The sequence below is a fragment of the Hyaloscypha bicolor genome, assembly GCF_002865645.1.
Source record: "Hyaloscypha bicolor E unplaced genomic scaffold K444scaffold_175, whole genome shotgun sequence".
NCBI classification, from domain to species: Eukaryota; Fungi; Ascomycota; class Leotiomycetes; order Helotiales; family Hyaloscyphaceae; genus Hyaloscypha; species Hyaloscypha bicolor.
Window position 1 is genome coordinate 346,451 of NW_020194677.1, and position 13,843 is coordinate 360,293.

Below are 13,843 nucleotides of genomic sequence, written 5' to 3' on the forward strand. Positions count from 1 at the left end.
GATAGCTTATTTTGTGCTTCGGTTGCCTATTTTTAATTTCTATTCTCCCAGTAACGAGGAAAGCTGGATTTATAATTCGCCGAGATTAGGATACCACGCCATTATGTTCTGTTGTAAAATCTACTCATTTTATTAGAACAGTCAAATTCAATAAGGACCACGAATAAGCCATTCACTCGCGCTTCGAATGGTGATTTCTATAGTCGATGACCACTTAATTCCAATCCTCTAGGTTCGACTAATTTTGTAGTTAACCACAAGCACCTTAAACCTTACATACATGCCTGAATAATCCTAGGCTCAAACACAGCCCTCTGAAATCACATACATAGATGAGCGCTACGGCAATAGCTCAGTTCCACCGGTACCATATGATAGATGCAGAGTAAGCAGTGCAATACTTGATAGGTGCAGAGCTAATTTTTAACTAAGTGCGGATTCAAGGGCAATACGTTCACAGATAAGGAGTGTCGAATTTGCAGTCACAAAGTCTGCGAGCGTTGCCCGAAGAGTATTCGTATCCGAAATAAAACAGCTCGTTAGCCAAATACAGCTCCTTTATATGTTGTAATATTCGCCTTACTGAAAAAAATGGAAGCAAAGGTGGTATGATTTGATCGTCAATAACAGTGGACAATTTGGACGTGGAAGAGTTCGAGAAACGTTCAGGGCTAGCTCTTTAAAGAGAGAAAATTCACCGTTTCTTTTGCAACTGACATTCTTTACTCAGTGAATTTATCGCCATTCGTTATAGGAGCTATGATTAAATACGTAAATACAGTTGAGAGAAATTCGCACCCAACTTCTTTTCATGATCGTGTAATATCGTTCGGGGAACCATTACCCGCTTCACGTGCTTCGATCTCCCCCCTTTTCCATTCGCTACCTCTAGGAAACACGCTACGTAAGACAAACTGAACCACCAACACAGTCACAGACAATCAGAGAGAAATGTGGTCCTCCTCATATCGTCACCCTTCATTCAACTTCTTTGATTAGCATCGGAAATCCACTCCTTCCACAATTTTTCAACCTCCCCAGTCTTCGCAATGTTAGCGAACTCTTTCAAACTATCTACATGCACTGCGTGAATCATTTCCGCATCAAATAGAGTATCCTCACTCTTCTTCCAACAAGCTGTAGCATTTTCCACCAAAATGACATCTCCCTTCTCACCATTTAGACCATCACAAACTCCTAGGTTCCCGGCCATCCTCACCGATGTGCTCACACAGTGATCTGTTGTCAACCCTACTACCCAAAGCGTTCCTGGTGCCCCGTCGAAATGCTGTCTTAACAAGTTTTCCAAATCCGTGCCTATGAATGCGGAGTTCACGTTCTTCGCTATCACGAGTTCGTCAGGCAAAGGGGTGGCGAAGGATTGGAAGGCGAATCCCGGCTTTGAGGGGTGGAGGGTAGATTGCGCCGATTTCGAGGCGTGGGCGACATGAATGATTTTGTGGGGTGAAGTTTGGGTTCGGGAGGTTGTGGAGGATATAAGCTCGCGATAAATAGGGAGAAGAGATTTGATATTCGCTTCGAATGAAGGATTGCTGCGGGAGGGTCCCCAGTGAGTTGGATGTGTGAAGCCATCTTGGATGTCGATTAATAAAAGCGCTGTACTTGGTTGTTGGTTTGAGGTAGACATTTTTGATGGTTGAGCGGGAATTATACAGTTCGTGATTAAAGGCAACTGAGAAGGTTGAGTCGCTTTATAGTGAGATTCAAAAAAAATGATTCGTTGGAGGATGTTACTTCTGCGTAATTTGTCATGGCTTTACAGATCTTTGTTGCTGTTATTGGAAGGGCGTCGGTCGTGGCAGCTATGCAGGGCTTTTTTTAGCCGCATTTAGTGGCGTTATGCGGGCTGGACCCCTAAAATCAGGGGTCCACTTATTCCTGCTGACCAATATCACATGTACCGAATTTTTCCAAACTTACCGCTTCACCCCCAAAGGACCTCAACAGCATCCTCAGAATAGTAGTGTTGGACAAAAGAAGGCAATAAAGTTTCGTCAGATCGATCGGTTCTCTTAACCTTAGCTTTTCGACCATCAGCAGCGAAATGGACTCACCGTGGCGACTTGGACAGTACAGTCTATCCTCAGCATGCGAGGTTGCCCCGCCGATATCTCTGGACCACAATGTTCGTTGTCCATGTGCTTTGGGACTCCGCTTGCTGGCGTGCATAGTACCCCCCTTTCACCTTCGCTAATAAGCGAAATTAGCGATTTGCAAGCGAGAGCTCAGAAGTGATCAAGTTCACCCAGCTCCTCGCCTCCTTCCCGTATGATCCGGAAACCTGGCTTAACCGTGGAAACTGTCTTCGCCTTCTCGGTTACCCAGAGCTTGCTCTCGGTGACGTCTACAAAGCGCGTCTTCTAGTCGAGGCCGGCATTGAAAAAACTTCCAGCGTCCTTGGGAACGAAGTGCGCAAAGCATTCCGCAAGAAGATCTATGAACTTCACACCACCGACCCTGCATGGATGAAATGGGTCCACACTGTTTCTACGCCGGAGCTGCTCTCTCAAAAGGTCCAGGAGATGTTAAAGAGGTTGGAGCTGCAGATCTGGACTGAACTCATGGAGGGACTCATGGCCGCGAATTGCTGTGGCGACTATGCGCGCATGAGCCGCGAAGCGGTGGAGAAGTTCCCGGATGATGAGTTCTTCCCAAGTGAGGTGTCGAATGCGGATGCTTGGTATGCCCAGCGGGAGGAAGTGTTGAAGACGGCAGTGGCGGAGGGGCATATGAATGAGGATCAGATGACAACTACGTTGATGAATGGGGGTGTATACCCCACTCCTTATCCATTCATGGCAGAAGAGTTCTTAGTCAGAGATGAGGTTGTTTTCAAGGGAATCGAAGAAGACTTCAGAAGAGTTTCGACGAATTGTATGGTGGTTCGGAGTACGATTCGAAACACATCGGCTGGGGAAGGGAGCGAGGCAACGACCGAAGATGATTGCATTGGTGCGATTGCGAGGAGGGATATCACTGCTGGCGAAACTATCTTGATCGACACGATGTCTTCTGGTTCCGTGGGTATCGACGCTGACCCTGCCGGCTGTCCGACTTGTTGCGCAAGTCCCGTCAAGAACTTCTGGAATACTTGCTGTTCGGTTCTTTACTGCTCACAAGTTTGTGCCGATGTTGCTATCGAGACATTCCATAGCCCAATCTGCGGAAAAGATTTCGGTTACCTCTATACCGCTGCGAGAAAAGCGACTACAACAACTGACTTCGCACTTGATGCTCTGTTGTTGATGAGAGTCCTAGCGATTAGTCAGGTAGAGGATACAGACCACCCGTTGAAAAGCAAAATCCTTGTGAGACTCACACCGGCCTACGGATTTAAGGAGCCAAATCTGATAATCTTCAACTTCGAAGACCACATTCAGATGCCGATCTCAATCCTCCAGACTTTCGGCATCAACATCTTCACCAACCCTTTGTATGATACATGGGTTCTGCACACTATCAAATGCAGGTTACAAAATAACAAGCACGGCCAAACTCTCGGAGACTGGCCCGGGACTAGTATCAGCGGGCTGTACAGCATGCTGAATCATAGCTGTAGTCCCAATGTGGATTGGAGGCATGACTCAGCTAGCAGCGAGGTCACTATGTTTGCGACGAGAGACTGCAAGCAAGGAGAAGAGTTATGCATCAGCTACATTGGCTCTCATGGGGTTAGTATGACTGTTGTTGAGAGGAGAAAAAAACTGATGGGATGGTTCGGCATGGCTTGCAGGTGTAAGAAATGCACAGAAGAGGCTGCTGCTCAGGAAGATGCGCGAAATGCTCTTGCGAGGAGCGTTCAAACTATCAGTCCTTGATTGCAACACAACAATTCTATCCCACCTCGCGGTGGACAAGAACGAAAGCCCTCTTCAATGACCCAGGTCAATGCGAGACATTTGGTTAGACTGAGAGTATGTTGGCATTTGAGATTTTAGATTTCTGAAAGACACATCGTGGGTAGATTTTGAATGTAGGACCTTTTGAGTTTATGGGGGTCTAAAATTGCCCTGATCGACTTGGGACGTTGAGAACCAAGTGCCGTTTCCTTTGTTCGTCTTGAAATCGTATAAGCCTCAATCGATCCCCATGTTCTCGAGGAAAAGCTGTAAGAACCCAAATCCCTTGTAGAAACTACACGCCTATTAAGCTAGTTTCTTCAAACTCTTCTCTGAAATCATTCAGGCAAAAGCATTCCAGCCCTTTGAAAAGTATTCAACCTGGCTTTGTACTGAATGAGACCAAACCAACCTTTCCCGTAATCATAGTAATTGTCACCCACAAGCAGGGCGAAAGTAACTTCATCGACACCTGCAATATGTGGGTAATCTAGGGAGATTGCAACTTCGTAACATTCCTCATCTACAATACCCCATTTCGATTCAAAGCTCCCGGTGGCGGTCCTCAATTCAGGTGCCCGTGCTATAATTTGTAGCGCTCCATTCTTACCCAAACGGATCAAGACTTGGAAAGGGTGTCCAAAATGGTATCCTTTTACTGGTGGTTTCTTTTTATAATATATACGTCAACCTCTAGGCAACAAGGCTTGCTGGACCACTCTGAACACTTCCCATCACGGGAACTAGAATTATAAGCTTTACGCAGTCTTTAGCATTGATTATTGCACCAAGAAAATGCATCTGGCCCATGTATGAAGCCCCCGACCAGGACGGTAACGGATGTTGCTCTTTTTGAGTTGGAAGTCGCGGTCAATGCCACAAGTTGTCAAAGTAGTCCTCGAATAATATCACCATTCCAGATACCGGCGAGACAAAAATCATTATTCAGATTCGCTGATACTGCGGCAGCGGGCCCGGATACTACTGGAAGTCTATCGTCGGAAAATGTCAGGCTCCGAGTCGAATATACTTCTACGGACCTTTACCAGTGGCTTGAATATCATTCCTCCTTGGCAGCTTCGGATAACCACTTATTTTCTTTTCGGGATCCGCATCGACACTTTCCCAATATGTGTCTGGCCCTCCACCGAAAGCCTCTACGCCCCAAAATGGGGTTCCGCACATGGAATCGTCCCCAACGAGTGAACGGTATAGGAGCGTTGGGAACTCTTTGCTTGCGCCAATATATTAAGAGATACAGGCTTCGGGTGGGAAATCTAGACGCTTTGTAGAATGGATATTCAAGGGGGCTATGGTGTTGTTATGGATTGCATTGTCTATGTTGGTTGAAAATGTAGAGGATTGGCTAAACAAGTTCTAAATTCTTCATTTCCATTGTACAAATTCAACCAGCACTTCTCGGCTTTGTCAGAAACCGAAAATGTTGCTGCGCAGCCATGAGGCTATGTGAGCTGCTAGGGAGCAGCATCAGTTCGAGATAGCTCACCACAGAACAACGTCGTCCTCCCACATGACAACTCCCGGAAAAGATCCTCAGAGGCAAGTTTTTCAGCTTATTTATATAAGAAATTGTAGCGTTGTCTCTGACCACAACGTATTCTTGAATGTGCACTGCGCGCTGGGCAACACTAAGTTGTCAACAGCTATTTGATCTCATCAACTCAATGACCAATACTAAATAGATGAGAGTCTTTGCTTGAGCCCTTATCCATCAATTAAACCCAATCCTGCGGGCTGACACCAACATTCTCCACTGAATACAATCCCACCATACCCTCCTGCTCTTCATCTTCCTTCACTCGAATGGGCTCCGCAAACTCGCTCAAGAACTTCAACATCCACATATCCATCCGAAAGCTCGAGTCGATATTCTGTCTACAAACCTCATGAAAAATCTGCAGCCGGGCAAAGCAACTCTCTAGCATAGGCCAGTAATCTCGCAGCCGCATCAGAATGGTGAAGTTCTGTTCGAGCCGCGAGCGAGCGGCTGCTATGACCGCTTCGTCAGTGTCAAAAAGCAATGTGTGGATCTGTACAGTTTACGCAATCACGAGAATGTGTCCAACCATGTTGTACCAGACTTCGCATCCCGGGGTAGCGTGCGAGGCGTAGACTATGGTGCAGAGTTTTGCGGCGAAGGACTTGCACTTGTTGGTGTAGTAATGGTTTCCGGAGCCATGGCGGTCTTCGTGAAGAAGCTGGTAGTAGAGCAGCTGTCCGAAGTGGTAGTAGCCCAAGTAGACAGCTACGAATATTCTCCCGAGACCTTGGGAGGCGTACCGTTGGAGGTTCTCGGGAGTGTCGTGCATGTATTCGGGGAGGGCGGCGTACCAGTCGTCCATTTTCTGTGAGAGGTCTTGCACAGTTTGCTCTACCACCAGAGTGATGGTGCTTCCAGCGGCCGTTTCGGCAATCGCGTCGTTGATTTGAGAGAGGATGCGGTTCAAGGTTATCATTTGGGCGAGAAGAGACGAAGAGCAATCATCCCCATGGTCGGGTGCTACGTTTTCTAGACGCCAATGGAGAAAACTTATCTCGTCGATTGGCAACGGAAGGCCCTCCATGTGAGGCATCTGTCGCGGAAGACGAATACTTCGTGACGACCAGACATCTACCATGCATAGGGTCCACCATACTCGTATGATCAACACATTGAACAAACGCTACACATTGGAAACTTACCTCTGATGTTGACCTCTCGTTCTAGCGGATCTTGTACTGGCTTCCTCGCGATGTCCAGTAAAGTTGCCATACGACATGCCACCGTGTAGTAGACGGACTCTGTAATAGCATTGTCTTCAGTAGTGCTGATACCGCCAAGGAGCACGCAAGCTTGAATGGTGGTGATAGAATTGACTCGTAGATCAAGAAGTCTTGTGCTTTCATCATAGTATGGCATGCAACGATCCCGCGGCGGAATATTTGAGAATGCTGCATTTGACGAGAACCTGGGAAGTATTAGCACTTGCTAACTAGAGAGTTGGTAGTGTCAAACCTAGCAGATAGTGCCATCATAGCAAAAAGTAGGACTCGAGGAGCCGTCCCTTTTCTGACCTGTTCGATGAAGCTGGGTCTATGGAACAGGGAATGAAACTGGTCGTGAATGAGATCAAAATAAAGCTCGACGAGCTCTAAGCACAGCTCCCACGGAGGAAAAGGCATTCCAGTCTCGGCTCTCTCGCTGCCAGGACTTTGGATAGCCATCCCAGTATTTTCGTGTCGTCGAGCTTTCAATGGTGTTCCGCCTCGATAGCAGTTGAAGCCTCGTTCATCGCAGTACGAGCAGGTGCTCGCGCCCCTCTCCGTGTGGCACTTTCGTCTGCGTGATCTAGGAGCCGGTGAGCAAGCTTCCGAAGTTTTCAGAGATACTTCACCTGCATGCCGAACAAGCAATTAAAGCCCTCATGGCGTTAGTCCTCCGTTTGTTGGATTTGAAGCTTGCCAAAGGGAAACGAGTGACTGATAATGGACCTCGGCAGTACTCGTAGGTCACCGTCAGTTATGCAGTACCCATGGAGCAGAGATCTCCCCGAAATTCCCGAGACATTAAGCTGTTGAGGTTTGGGTGTCAAACCCGGCTTTATGCCCCCAACCTTTGTGAGCCTTGTCAGATTCAAAGAGCAAAGTGGAGGTGGAGGTGGAGGTGGAGGTGGAGGTGGAGATGTGGAGTATGTACCCCGCGTCACGAAATTAATGTGGCCTGGCGTTCGAGGCAGAAATATCTGAACTAGAAGGTTCACCCACCAATCGCCCAAACCCACTTCCCGCCCAAGCAAAAAATCGATTTTTCTCTCACTGTTTCTAATACCAATAATTAACCAAAATTGATAAAAATTGATTTCTATTATTTACTAATACTGTCTCTCATAATTATAGGAAATTTTATAAGAGGACTTATTTTAATTATTCTTTATATTGCTTCAAAATTCTTAAAATATAAATAAAAACTTAGTTTCATAAGTAATATTAATAATAACTTTTACTTGAAAAAATAAAATTGTGATTAAAGAGTATATTTGGTAACAAAAACTTAACAAAGTATAAAATTATATTAATAATTAATAAATTAATATTAAAGTTGAATTTTAGCTTGGGCGGGAAGTAGGTTTGGGCGGTTGGTGGGTGAACCCTTCTAGAAGGGATCACCAGACAACCGCCCAAGCAAAGTTTTGGAAAATTTTCAAAGGGCTCAGAAAATTCTAAAAATCTGTGGAATGACTAAAGTGAGGTCGTAGATCACGAATATTAACTTATTTTCTTCATTTTGGGATGTGGTTGTAGTGTGGTTATAATAGTAAAACTATTTTTTGGGCGGTTGAGTGATTGGGCGGTTGGCTGGTGAACCCTTCTAACCGGAAGGTTAATCTACCCGGCGATTAGTCAGCCCCAGCTGAGTTTACATGAACTTCTTTCTATCTAAATGCACCGTCGTCTGTATCTATCCATGCTGGTCGGAATACTCCATCAACAGCATCATGTTCATCACTTTATTGCGTCATTCGAACTTCAAGATCTTGGCAAGAAGGCTTCCAAATTGGTTCTAGTGTTCTTTGCGTAGTGCTCAAGTCAAGGAGTGCATTGACAGAATAGCAGGAACGCCAGACGCCCTTTATCGCATCTCGCCTAGCTTCTATAACGTCTAGTCTTATTCCTTCGTGTCTGCATTACGTCCGACTCGGAGCTATAGCTCATCTTTCGCCATAGAATACCTCGCTGTCTTTTCCCCTGGATTTCTCAAACGGAAAGCTTCTGCAGAGTGTCTCTTAACCAGCACACTCAAGGTCCCACCTGCCGCAATAGATGAAGTTTTCTTCCCCAAGAGTCTTGGGTCTCCGGATTTCAGGCCTTCCTTATAGCTCATCGCACTAGAATTGTACCAATTCGCCTCCTTCAAAAGTTGCTCACGGGACCGCAAGTCATCGTCATCAACGAGAATCTTCTGCGCCGTTTCGATGTCCATCCTCCCCGCCCACAAATCATACACATCCCAAGCTTGCTTTGCCTGTGGCGCTGAACCTTCTGGCCCTTCATAGTAGAATATTTCTTCCAGCGATGCAGACATGTGGATGTCTTGGTCTGCAGCATTGAACAGAATTACGACTTGATCCCCGCCGGCGAGCTGGCCAGTCCACAAATGTGTCTCGCCCATTCCATACTTGTCTTTCTTGACATTCGTATCGCGAAGTGCGAGATTAACAGCGAGGCCAAGTGGATCTTGGCTTATTGCAATGATTGCTGGATTGTTGAGTATCGTGAGAGTTGTTGGGGACATTGTACGCAGATCATGGCCCATGAGCAATGGCGACTTTAATGCAGCCCACATGGAGAAATGCGCTTTGTACTGGATTTATCGATTAATCTCAGATTTCCCGGAATTCTTTCACAAATCATTGGAACGTTATTACCTCATCATCTGTCATGCCTCCATTTCCCACTTCGAGCATATCAAGATCGTTCCAGCCTCCGGGCTGTGCACGATCTGAGAATGCGGAGACTCGGTTCATTATGCTCAAAACAGAGCAGTGAGTGCCTTCGCATTGTCAGAACGCTCGAAGAGTGCATGGAAGAACGTGCAAACTGACCTGGTGCAATGCAATGCGGATCTTTCGCATCACCACAACTGCAAAGTGCGTCTGGCCTAGTGAACGCATCGTATATGTCGCCCGACATTCTCCACGAATTTGCAAGAGACATTCCCCACTGTATTGCTCGTCAGCTTCATAATTCAGGCCCAGTCCTCACGCACATTGCAGCCATTTGTGTAATAAGGACAAAGAAGCTCACCGTGTGGACATAATCTTCTCCCCAGTTGGATAAGCTATACAATATAGGTCTTCCTGTGGCATTCAGAGCTTTCCACATTACATCGTATCGATTGTACGATATCTGGGGCGTGCCAAACCTGCCCATATGATAGCAGTTGTCATATTTCAGATAATCCACACCCCACGATGCGAATGCCTGCGCATCCTGACTCTCGAAATCCAACGAGCCAGCTGGAATGATTAGCACCTTTCGAAACTTGCTCCTCATCGGGTATTAATCGCCTACCAAACCTCGCACACGTCATCTCCCCAGCACTGGAATACATCCCGAAAAGTAACCCAAGAGCGTGAATGTCATCAGCCACCGCTTTCATACCGCGAGGAAACTTCTTCCGATCTGCAAGGAGCCATTGGTCTGAGTCTCTACGTCCGGCCGACCAGCAGTCATCTAGAACAACGTATGTGTAACCTACGTCCCGGAGGCCAGAGCTGACGAGCTTGTCGGATGTGTCGAGGAGCAATGAGTCGGATACATCGCAGCCTAAAGAATTCCAATTATTCTCGAGCGTGTCAGCGCAGCCATGGGATGGATTGGAACAGACGAGAGGATATTTGGGCTTCTTGGAACTTACCCACCCTATTTGAGGCGTTCTTGCGAGACCGTTATTGACACCAATGGTGCTGCCAACGAGAAGTCCTACAATGACGGAAACGCTCAGTGATGCCATACCGTGCGCAGTGGAATTGAAGCAAAATGGAAATTGGAAGAAGGAAAGCAAAGAATCTGAACGTCCTGTTGTAGAGATCTTGCAGAACTGATAGCACAGGATGGAAGAAAATACGCAATGGAGAGGATCAGAAGCTCCCCCAACGTGGAAGCTCTGCTGGAGTGGGATGGATCCACTTGAACTTCCCTTGCATTGACCCCATCTTTCTCACTATTGGTAGGTTTTCACACACTGCCGTGGAGATCGAAAGGCGGAATAACAAACTGCATGTGATTATTTGAATCGGAGAAGCGAGGATACTAAGGTTCTTTCACCAATGGACTGTAATTTAACTTACCTTTCCTTGCCTGCTGCGTTGAAAGAGGCTGGCCTGGTCCAATTTTTTTTTGGGGCGTAGCCAGTAAAAAGGGACGTTCGGATAGCTGTTTACAGAGCTCCTCCGATCACGTCCAGTTGTTCGCCATTGCAGGTTTTCTATTGAGATATCACCATGCGGGTTGCAGCCTTGCCCCGCCACCAGGAGCCCTTGGACAATGGACAAAGAGCGGGAAAGGCGGGAAAGGCGGCATCGACAGGCAAAGGCGGTCGACCCCGCATCGAGCCATCCGACTCGACCTCTCAAGGCCAATGGCGTCGGAATCGGCGGACATGGCACCTTATACAGACTTCAGTCCTTGAGACAAAGTTTTCTTTCGCGTGTTCTCGACTCATGAACGTCCTACAAGTTTAATCCACATGCCGAGACTCATCGGAAAACCCAGTCAAATGGCGAAAATATTGGGTCCCCACAGCCCGCGGCACAGTCCCCATGGGCAGCTTTCCAGGAAAGCAACTAGCATCCCAAGCATCGTGTTCCCCGCAACGCCTTTCGATGTCTTCGCATGGGCAGAGTCTTTGGGTTCCAAGCAGGGTGTATAAATCGACCCTGATGCCCGCCCAGAAGCAACTTCTTCCGACTTTGAAGTCCACTTCGTCTTCCTATTTGACGAGACTTCAAGCTTGACAGAGTCAACCTGCAACACATCCACGATGTCCGATCTCCCAACAGAGACCAGCAAGGCGGTGCAGCCCTCGCACCTCGAGGCCATCACCTCTCCCAACGAGAAGATGGGCGAGGCTCAGATCATCGAGCAGGCCAAGGAAGCCACCGAGATCGAACATACGCTCTCGGTTGTGGAGTGCGTCAAAAACTACCCAATGGCCATTTTCTGGAGCATCATGGTTTCTATGTGCGTTGTGATGGAAGGTCTGCACCCCACATCCACATCCAGAATTCTCAGCTGACCAGCCACAGGCTACGATGTCTCTTTGATTGGAAACTTCTTCGCATACCCCACCTTTGCTAAGAAGTACGGGAACTATTATCCGGACATTGATGGCGGAACTTATACTCTCACAGCTCCTTGGCAATCAGGTGTTGGGAATGCTTCCGGTGTTGGCGCTTTCTTTGGAGTTATGCTCAATGGCTGGCTCGTTGATTGGTATGGGCAGAAGAGAACACTTTTGGGCTCTCTCGTTGCGCTCGCTGCTTTTGTCCTCATTACTTTTTTCGCTCCTAACATTGGCACTCTGACTGCTGGAGAGGTTCTCTGTGGTCTGCCGTGGTACATTCTCCGAATTTCGGATGATTGAAGATCAACTGACAAGTTTACTCAGGGGCGTATTCGCATCTACAGCACCGGCTTATTCTTCGGAAGTGTTGCCACTCCAACTTCGAATCTATCTTACTTCCTACACCAATATGTAAGTACTCCCTGCCAACTTGCTTTGCTTCTGTTACGACTCCATGTTAAGCAGATTTTCCCGAACTAATGCGTCCAAGGTGCTTCATCATCGGTCAGCTCATCGCCGCTGGAGTTCTGAAGGGCCTCGTCAACAACCCTACCGAATGGGGCTACAAAATCCCCTTCGCAATCCAATGGGTCTGGCCTGCTTTCCTCATACCACTCCTTTTATTCGCTCCAGAATCGCCGTGGCATCTAGTCCGCAAGGGTCGCTTCGACGAAGCAGAACATTCTCTCCGTCGCCTGCAGAGAAAATCAGCCCCCATCGACCCAAAAGCTACGCTAGCTGCTATCATCTACACCGATAACCTTGAGAAGGAATTAACAGTTGGCACACATTACAGAGATTGCTTCAAGGGCACTGAGCTCAGACGCACGGAGATTGCTTGCTTCATATTCGCAGCCCAGGTTCTCAGTGGAGGGAACTTCGCGTACAACTCCACCTACTTCTTCAAGCAGATAGGGCTGGACTCCAATACAACCTACAAGTAAGTGCCCACCCTCCCCTCTCTTCAGAGTCTGAGCTTCAAGAATAACAAGGCTGATTCTGTACGCACAGGCTTAGCGTTGGCGGAACTGGCATGGCCCTTGTCGGGACTCTCATCTCCTGGTTCGCACTCATGCCCTACTTCGGTCGTCGCACCATCTACCTCTGGGGCATGGCAGCCATGTGCATCATCCTAATGCTCATCGGGATTCTCAACGTACACACGTCTAAACACTCCTTCGGCATGACGCAAGCCGTGCTTACCCTGGTTTGGACTTTCGTCTTCCAGCTCTCCGTCGGACAACTTGGCTGGGGCGTACCCGCTGAGGTCGGGTCCACCCGCCTCAGGCAGAAAACCGTTTGCCTCGCACGAAACGCATATTATATTGTTGGAGTCGTGGCGAATGCCCTAGAGCCATATTTTATGAATCCGACACAGTGGAATTTGAAGGGCTATACGGGGTTTGTGTGGGGTGGGACCACGTTTGTTATGCTTGTTTGGGGATTCTTTCGTCTGCCGGAGACGCAGGGGAGGAGTTTTGATGAGCTGGATGTATTGTTTGCAAAGAAGGTGTCAGCGAGGAAGTTTAAGAGCACAGTTGTTGATGCGTTTGATGAGTCTGAGACAGCCGGAATTGTGGGAAATGCAAGGGAGTAGTAGAAAGTGCATCCTGCGCTGGCCATGGCTAGATTACTTTATACTCAAAGGGAGAATAGTATAGCTTTGGACAAGACACAGTGTTTCTACGCTACGTTTAATGATCCCCTGTTATGCAGTTATTGATGATTGTATGATTTGAGTTCAATGAACCCCATGAAACTCCGTCGCTAATTGATTCTTGGATCTCACTGGAAGAAGCTGAAGTTAAAGTTTCCCAAGAACTGAGTCCAGATTTGAGGATCATGAGTAAATCTCATATATTTGGTGTAGAAGTATTTATATGGCTCTTTCTCAGTTGCTACTTGAATTCGGTCAAGCTGGAAATGATTAGCCTACCGAGGCCCACAATGAACAGCCCCACCTTTCTAACACGACCTTTCCTACAGCAAATTGGCTAATTTTCGTAGCAATTTACTATTATAGTCTGCGCCGAAACTGGATCTCTCCAAAGTCCACTTCGGCCTTTGGACATGAGCGGTCGCTACTCTAACCTTAGTCAAGCCCTGGGCCCTGAGCACGCTGATAAGTCAGCTGGAT

General features: G+C 47.4%; 5 protein-coding genes across 5 annotated transcripts; 2 read left to right on the forward strand and 3 right to left on the reverse strand.

The window, feature by feature from the left end:
* Nucleotides 1-729: 729 nt before the first annotated feature.
* Nucleotides 730-1,711, reverse strand: K444DRAFT_620057 (Isochorismatase hydrolase). Its single transcript, XM_024881635.1, has one exon. It carries the CDS (start codon nt 1,646-1,648, stop codon nt 983-985), a length of 666 nt encoding a protein of 221 aa, XP_024729316.1. The 5' UTR covers nt 1,649-1,711; the 3' UTR covers nt 730-982.
* A 249-nt stretch (nt 1,712-1,960) lies between these two features.
* K444DRAFT_573189 (uncharacterized protein) lies at nt 1,961-4,045 on the forward strand. The gene is made up of 2 exons (XM_024877390.1): nt 1,961-2,146; nt 2,229-4,045. Exons 1-2 carry the CDS (start codon nt 2,066-2,068, stop codon nt 3,837-3,839), a joined length of 1,692 nt encoding a protein of 563 aa, XP_024729317.1. The 5' UTR covers nt 1,961-2,065; the 3' UTR covers nt 3,840-4,045.
* A 1,551-nt stretch (nt 4,046-5,596) lies between these two features.
* On the reverse strand, nt 5,597-7,043 carry K444DRAFT_647295 (uncharacterized protein; the record flags this gene model as incomplete). The annotated part of the gene is made up of 4 exons (XM_024885316.1): nt 5,597-5,911; nt 5,948-6,516; nt 6,564-6,829; nt 6,877-7,043. 4 exons carry the CDS (start codon nt 7,041-7,043, stop codon nt 5,597-5,599), a joined length of 1,317 nt encoding a protein of 438 aa, XP_024729318.1.
* A 1,292-nt stretch (nt 7,044-8,335) lies between these two features.
* On the reverse strand, nt 8,336-10,740 carry K444DRAFT_573194 (glycoside hydrolase family 27 protein). The gene is made up of 5 exons (XM_024877391.1): nt 9,933-10,740; nt 9,666-9,877; nt 9,464-9,581; nt 9,287-9,411; nt 8,336-9,222 (listed from the first exon to the last, which is right to left on the reverse strand). The coding sequence occupies exons 1-5, from the start codon at nt 10,372-10,374 to the stop codon at nt 8,563-8,565; spliced, it is 1,557 nt and encodes a 518-aa protein (XP_024729319.1). The 5' UTR covers nt 10,375-10,740; the 3' UTR covers nt 8,336-8,562.
* A 268-nt stretch (nt 10,741-11,008) lies between these two features.
* Nucleotides 11,009-13,401, forward strand: K444DRAFT_600981 (general substrate transporter). Its single transcript, XM_024878647.1, has 5 exons — nt 11,009-11,620; nt 11,669-11,978; nt 12,031-12,117; nt 12,197-12,646; nt 12,718-13,401. Exons 1-5 carry the CDS (start codon nt 11,404-11,406, stop codon nt 13,301-13,303), a joined length of 1,650 nt encoding a protein of 549 aa, XP_024729320.1. The 5' UTR covers nt 11,009-11,403; the 3' UTR covers nt 13,304-13,401.
* The last annotated feature ends 442 nt before the right edge of the window (nt 13,402-13,843 follow it).

What these genes read in the sequence shown, in the direction of transcription:
- K444DRAFT_620057 (XM_024881635.1), bottom strand. Translation starts at nt 1,648, where the DNA reads ATGTCTACCTCAAACCAACAACCAAGTACAGCGCTTTTATTAATCGAC.
- K444DRAFT_573189 (XM_024877390.1), top strand. Translation starts at nt 2,066, where the DNA reads ATGGACTCACCGTGGCGACTTGGACAGTACAGTCTATCCTCAGCATGC. An exon ending in CGATATCTCTGGACCACAAT is followed by an intron (nt 2,147 to 2,228) that starts GTTCGTTGTCCA and finishes AAGCGAAATTAG; the next exon opens with CGATTTGCAAGCGAGAGCTC.
- K444DRAFT_573194 (XM_024877391.1), bottom strand. Translation starts at nt 10,374, where the DNA reads ATGGCATCACTGAGCGTTTCCGTCATTGTAGGACTTCTCGTTGGCAGC. An exon ending in TCCGCATTGCATTGCACCAG is followed by an intron (nt 9,412 to 9,463) that starts GTCAGTTTGCAC and finishes GACAATGCGAAG; the next exon opens with GCACTCACTGCTCTGTTTTG. An exon ending in GAGGCATGACAGATGATGAG is followed by an intron (nt 9,223 to 9,286) that starts GTAATAACGTTC and finishes CGATAAATCCAG; the next exon opens with TACAAAGCGCATTTCTCCAT.
- K444DRAFT_600981 (XM_024878647.1), top strand. Translation starts at nt 11,404, where the DNA reads ATGTCCGATCTCCCAACAGAGACCAGCAAGGCGGTGCAGCCCTCGCAC. An exon ending in TATGTGCGTTGTGATGGAAG is followed by an intron (nt 11,621 to 11,668) that starts GTCTGCACCCCA and finishes GACCAGCCACAG; the next exon opens with GCTACGATGTCTCTTTGATT. An exon ending in CTTACTTCCTACACCAATAT is followed by an intron (nt 12,118 to 12,196) that starts GTAAGTACTCCC and finishes AATGCGTCCAAG; the next exon opens with GTGCTTCATCATCGGTCAGC.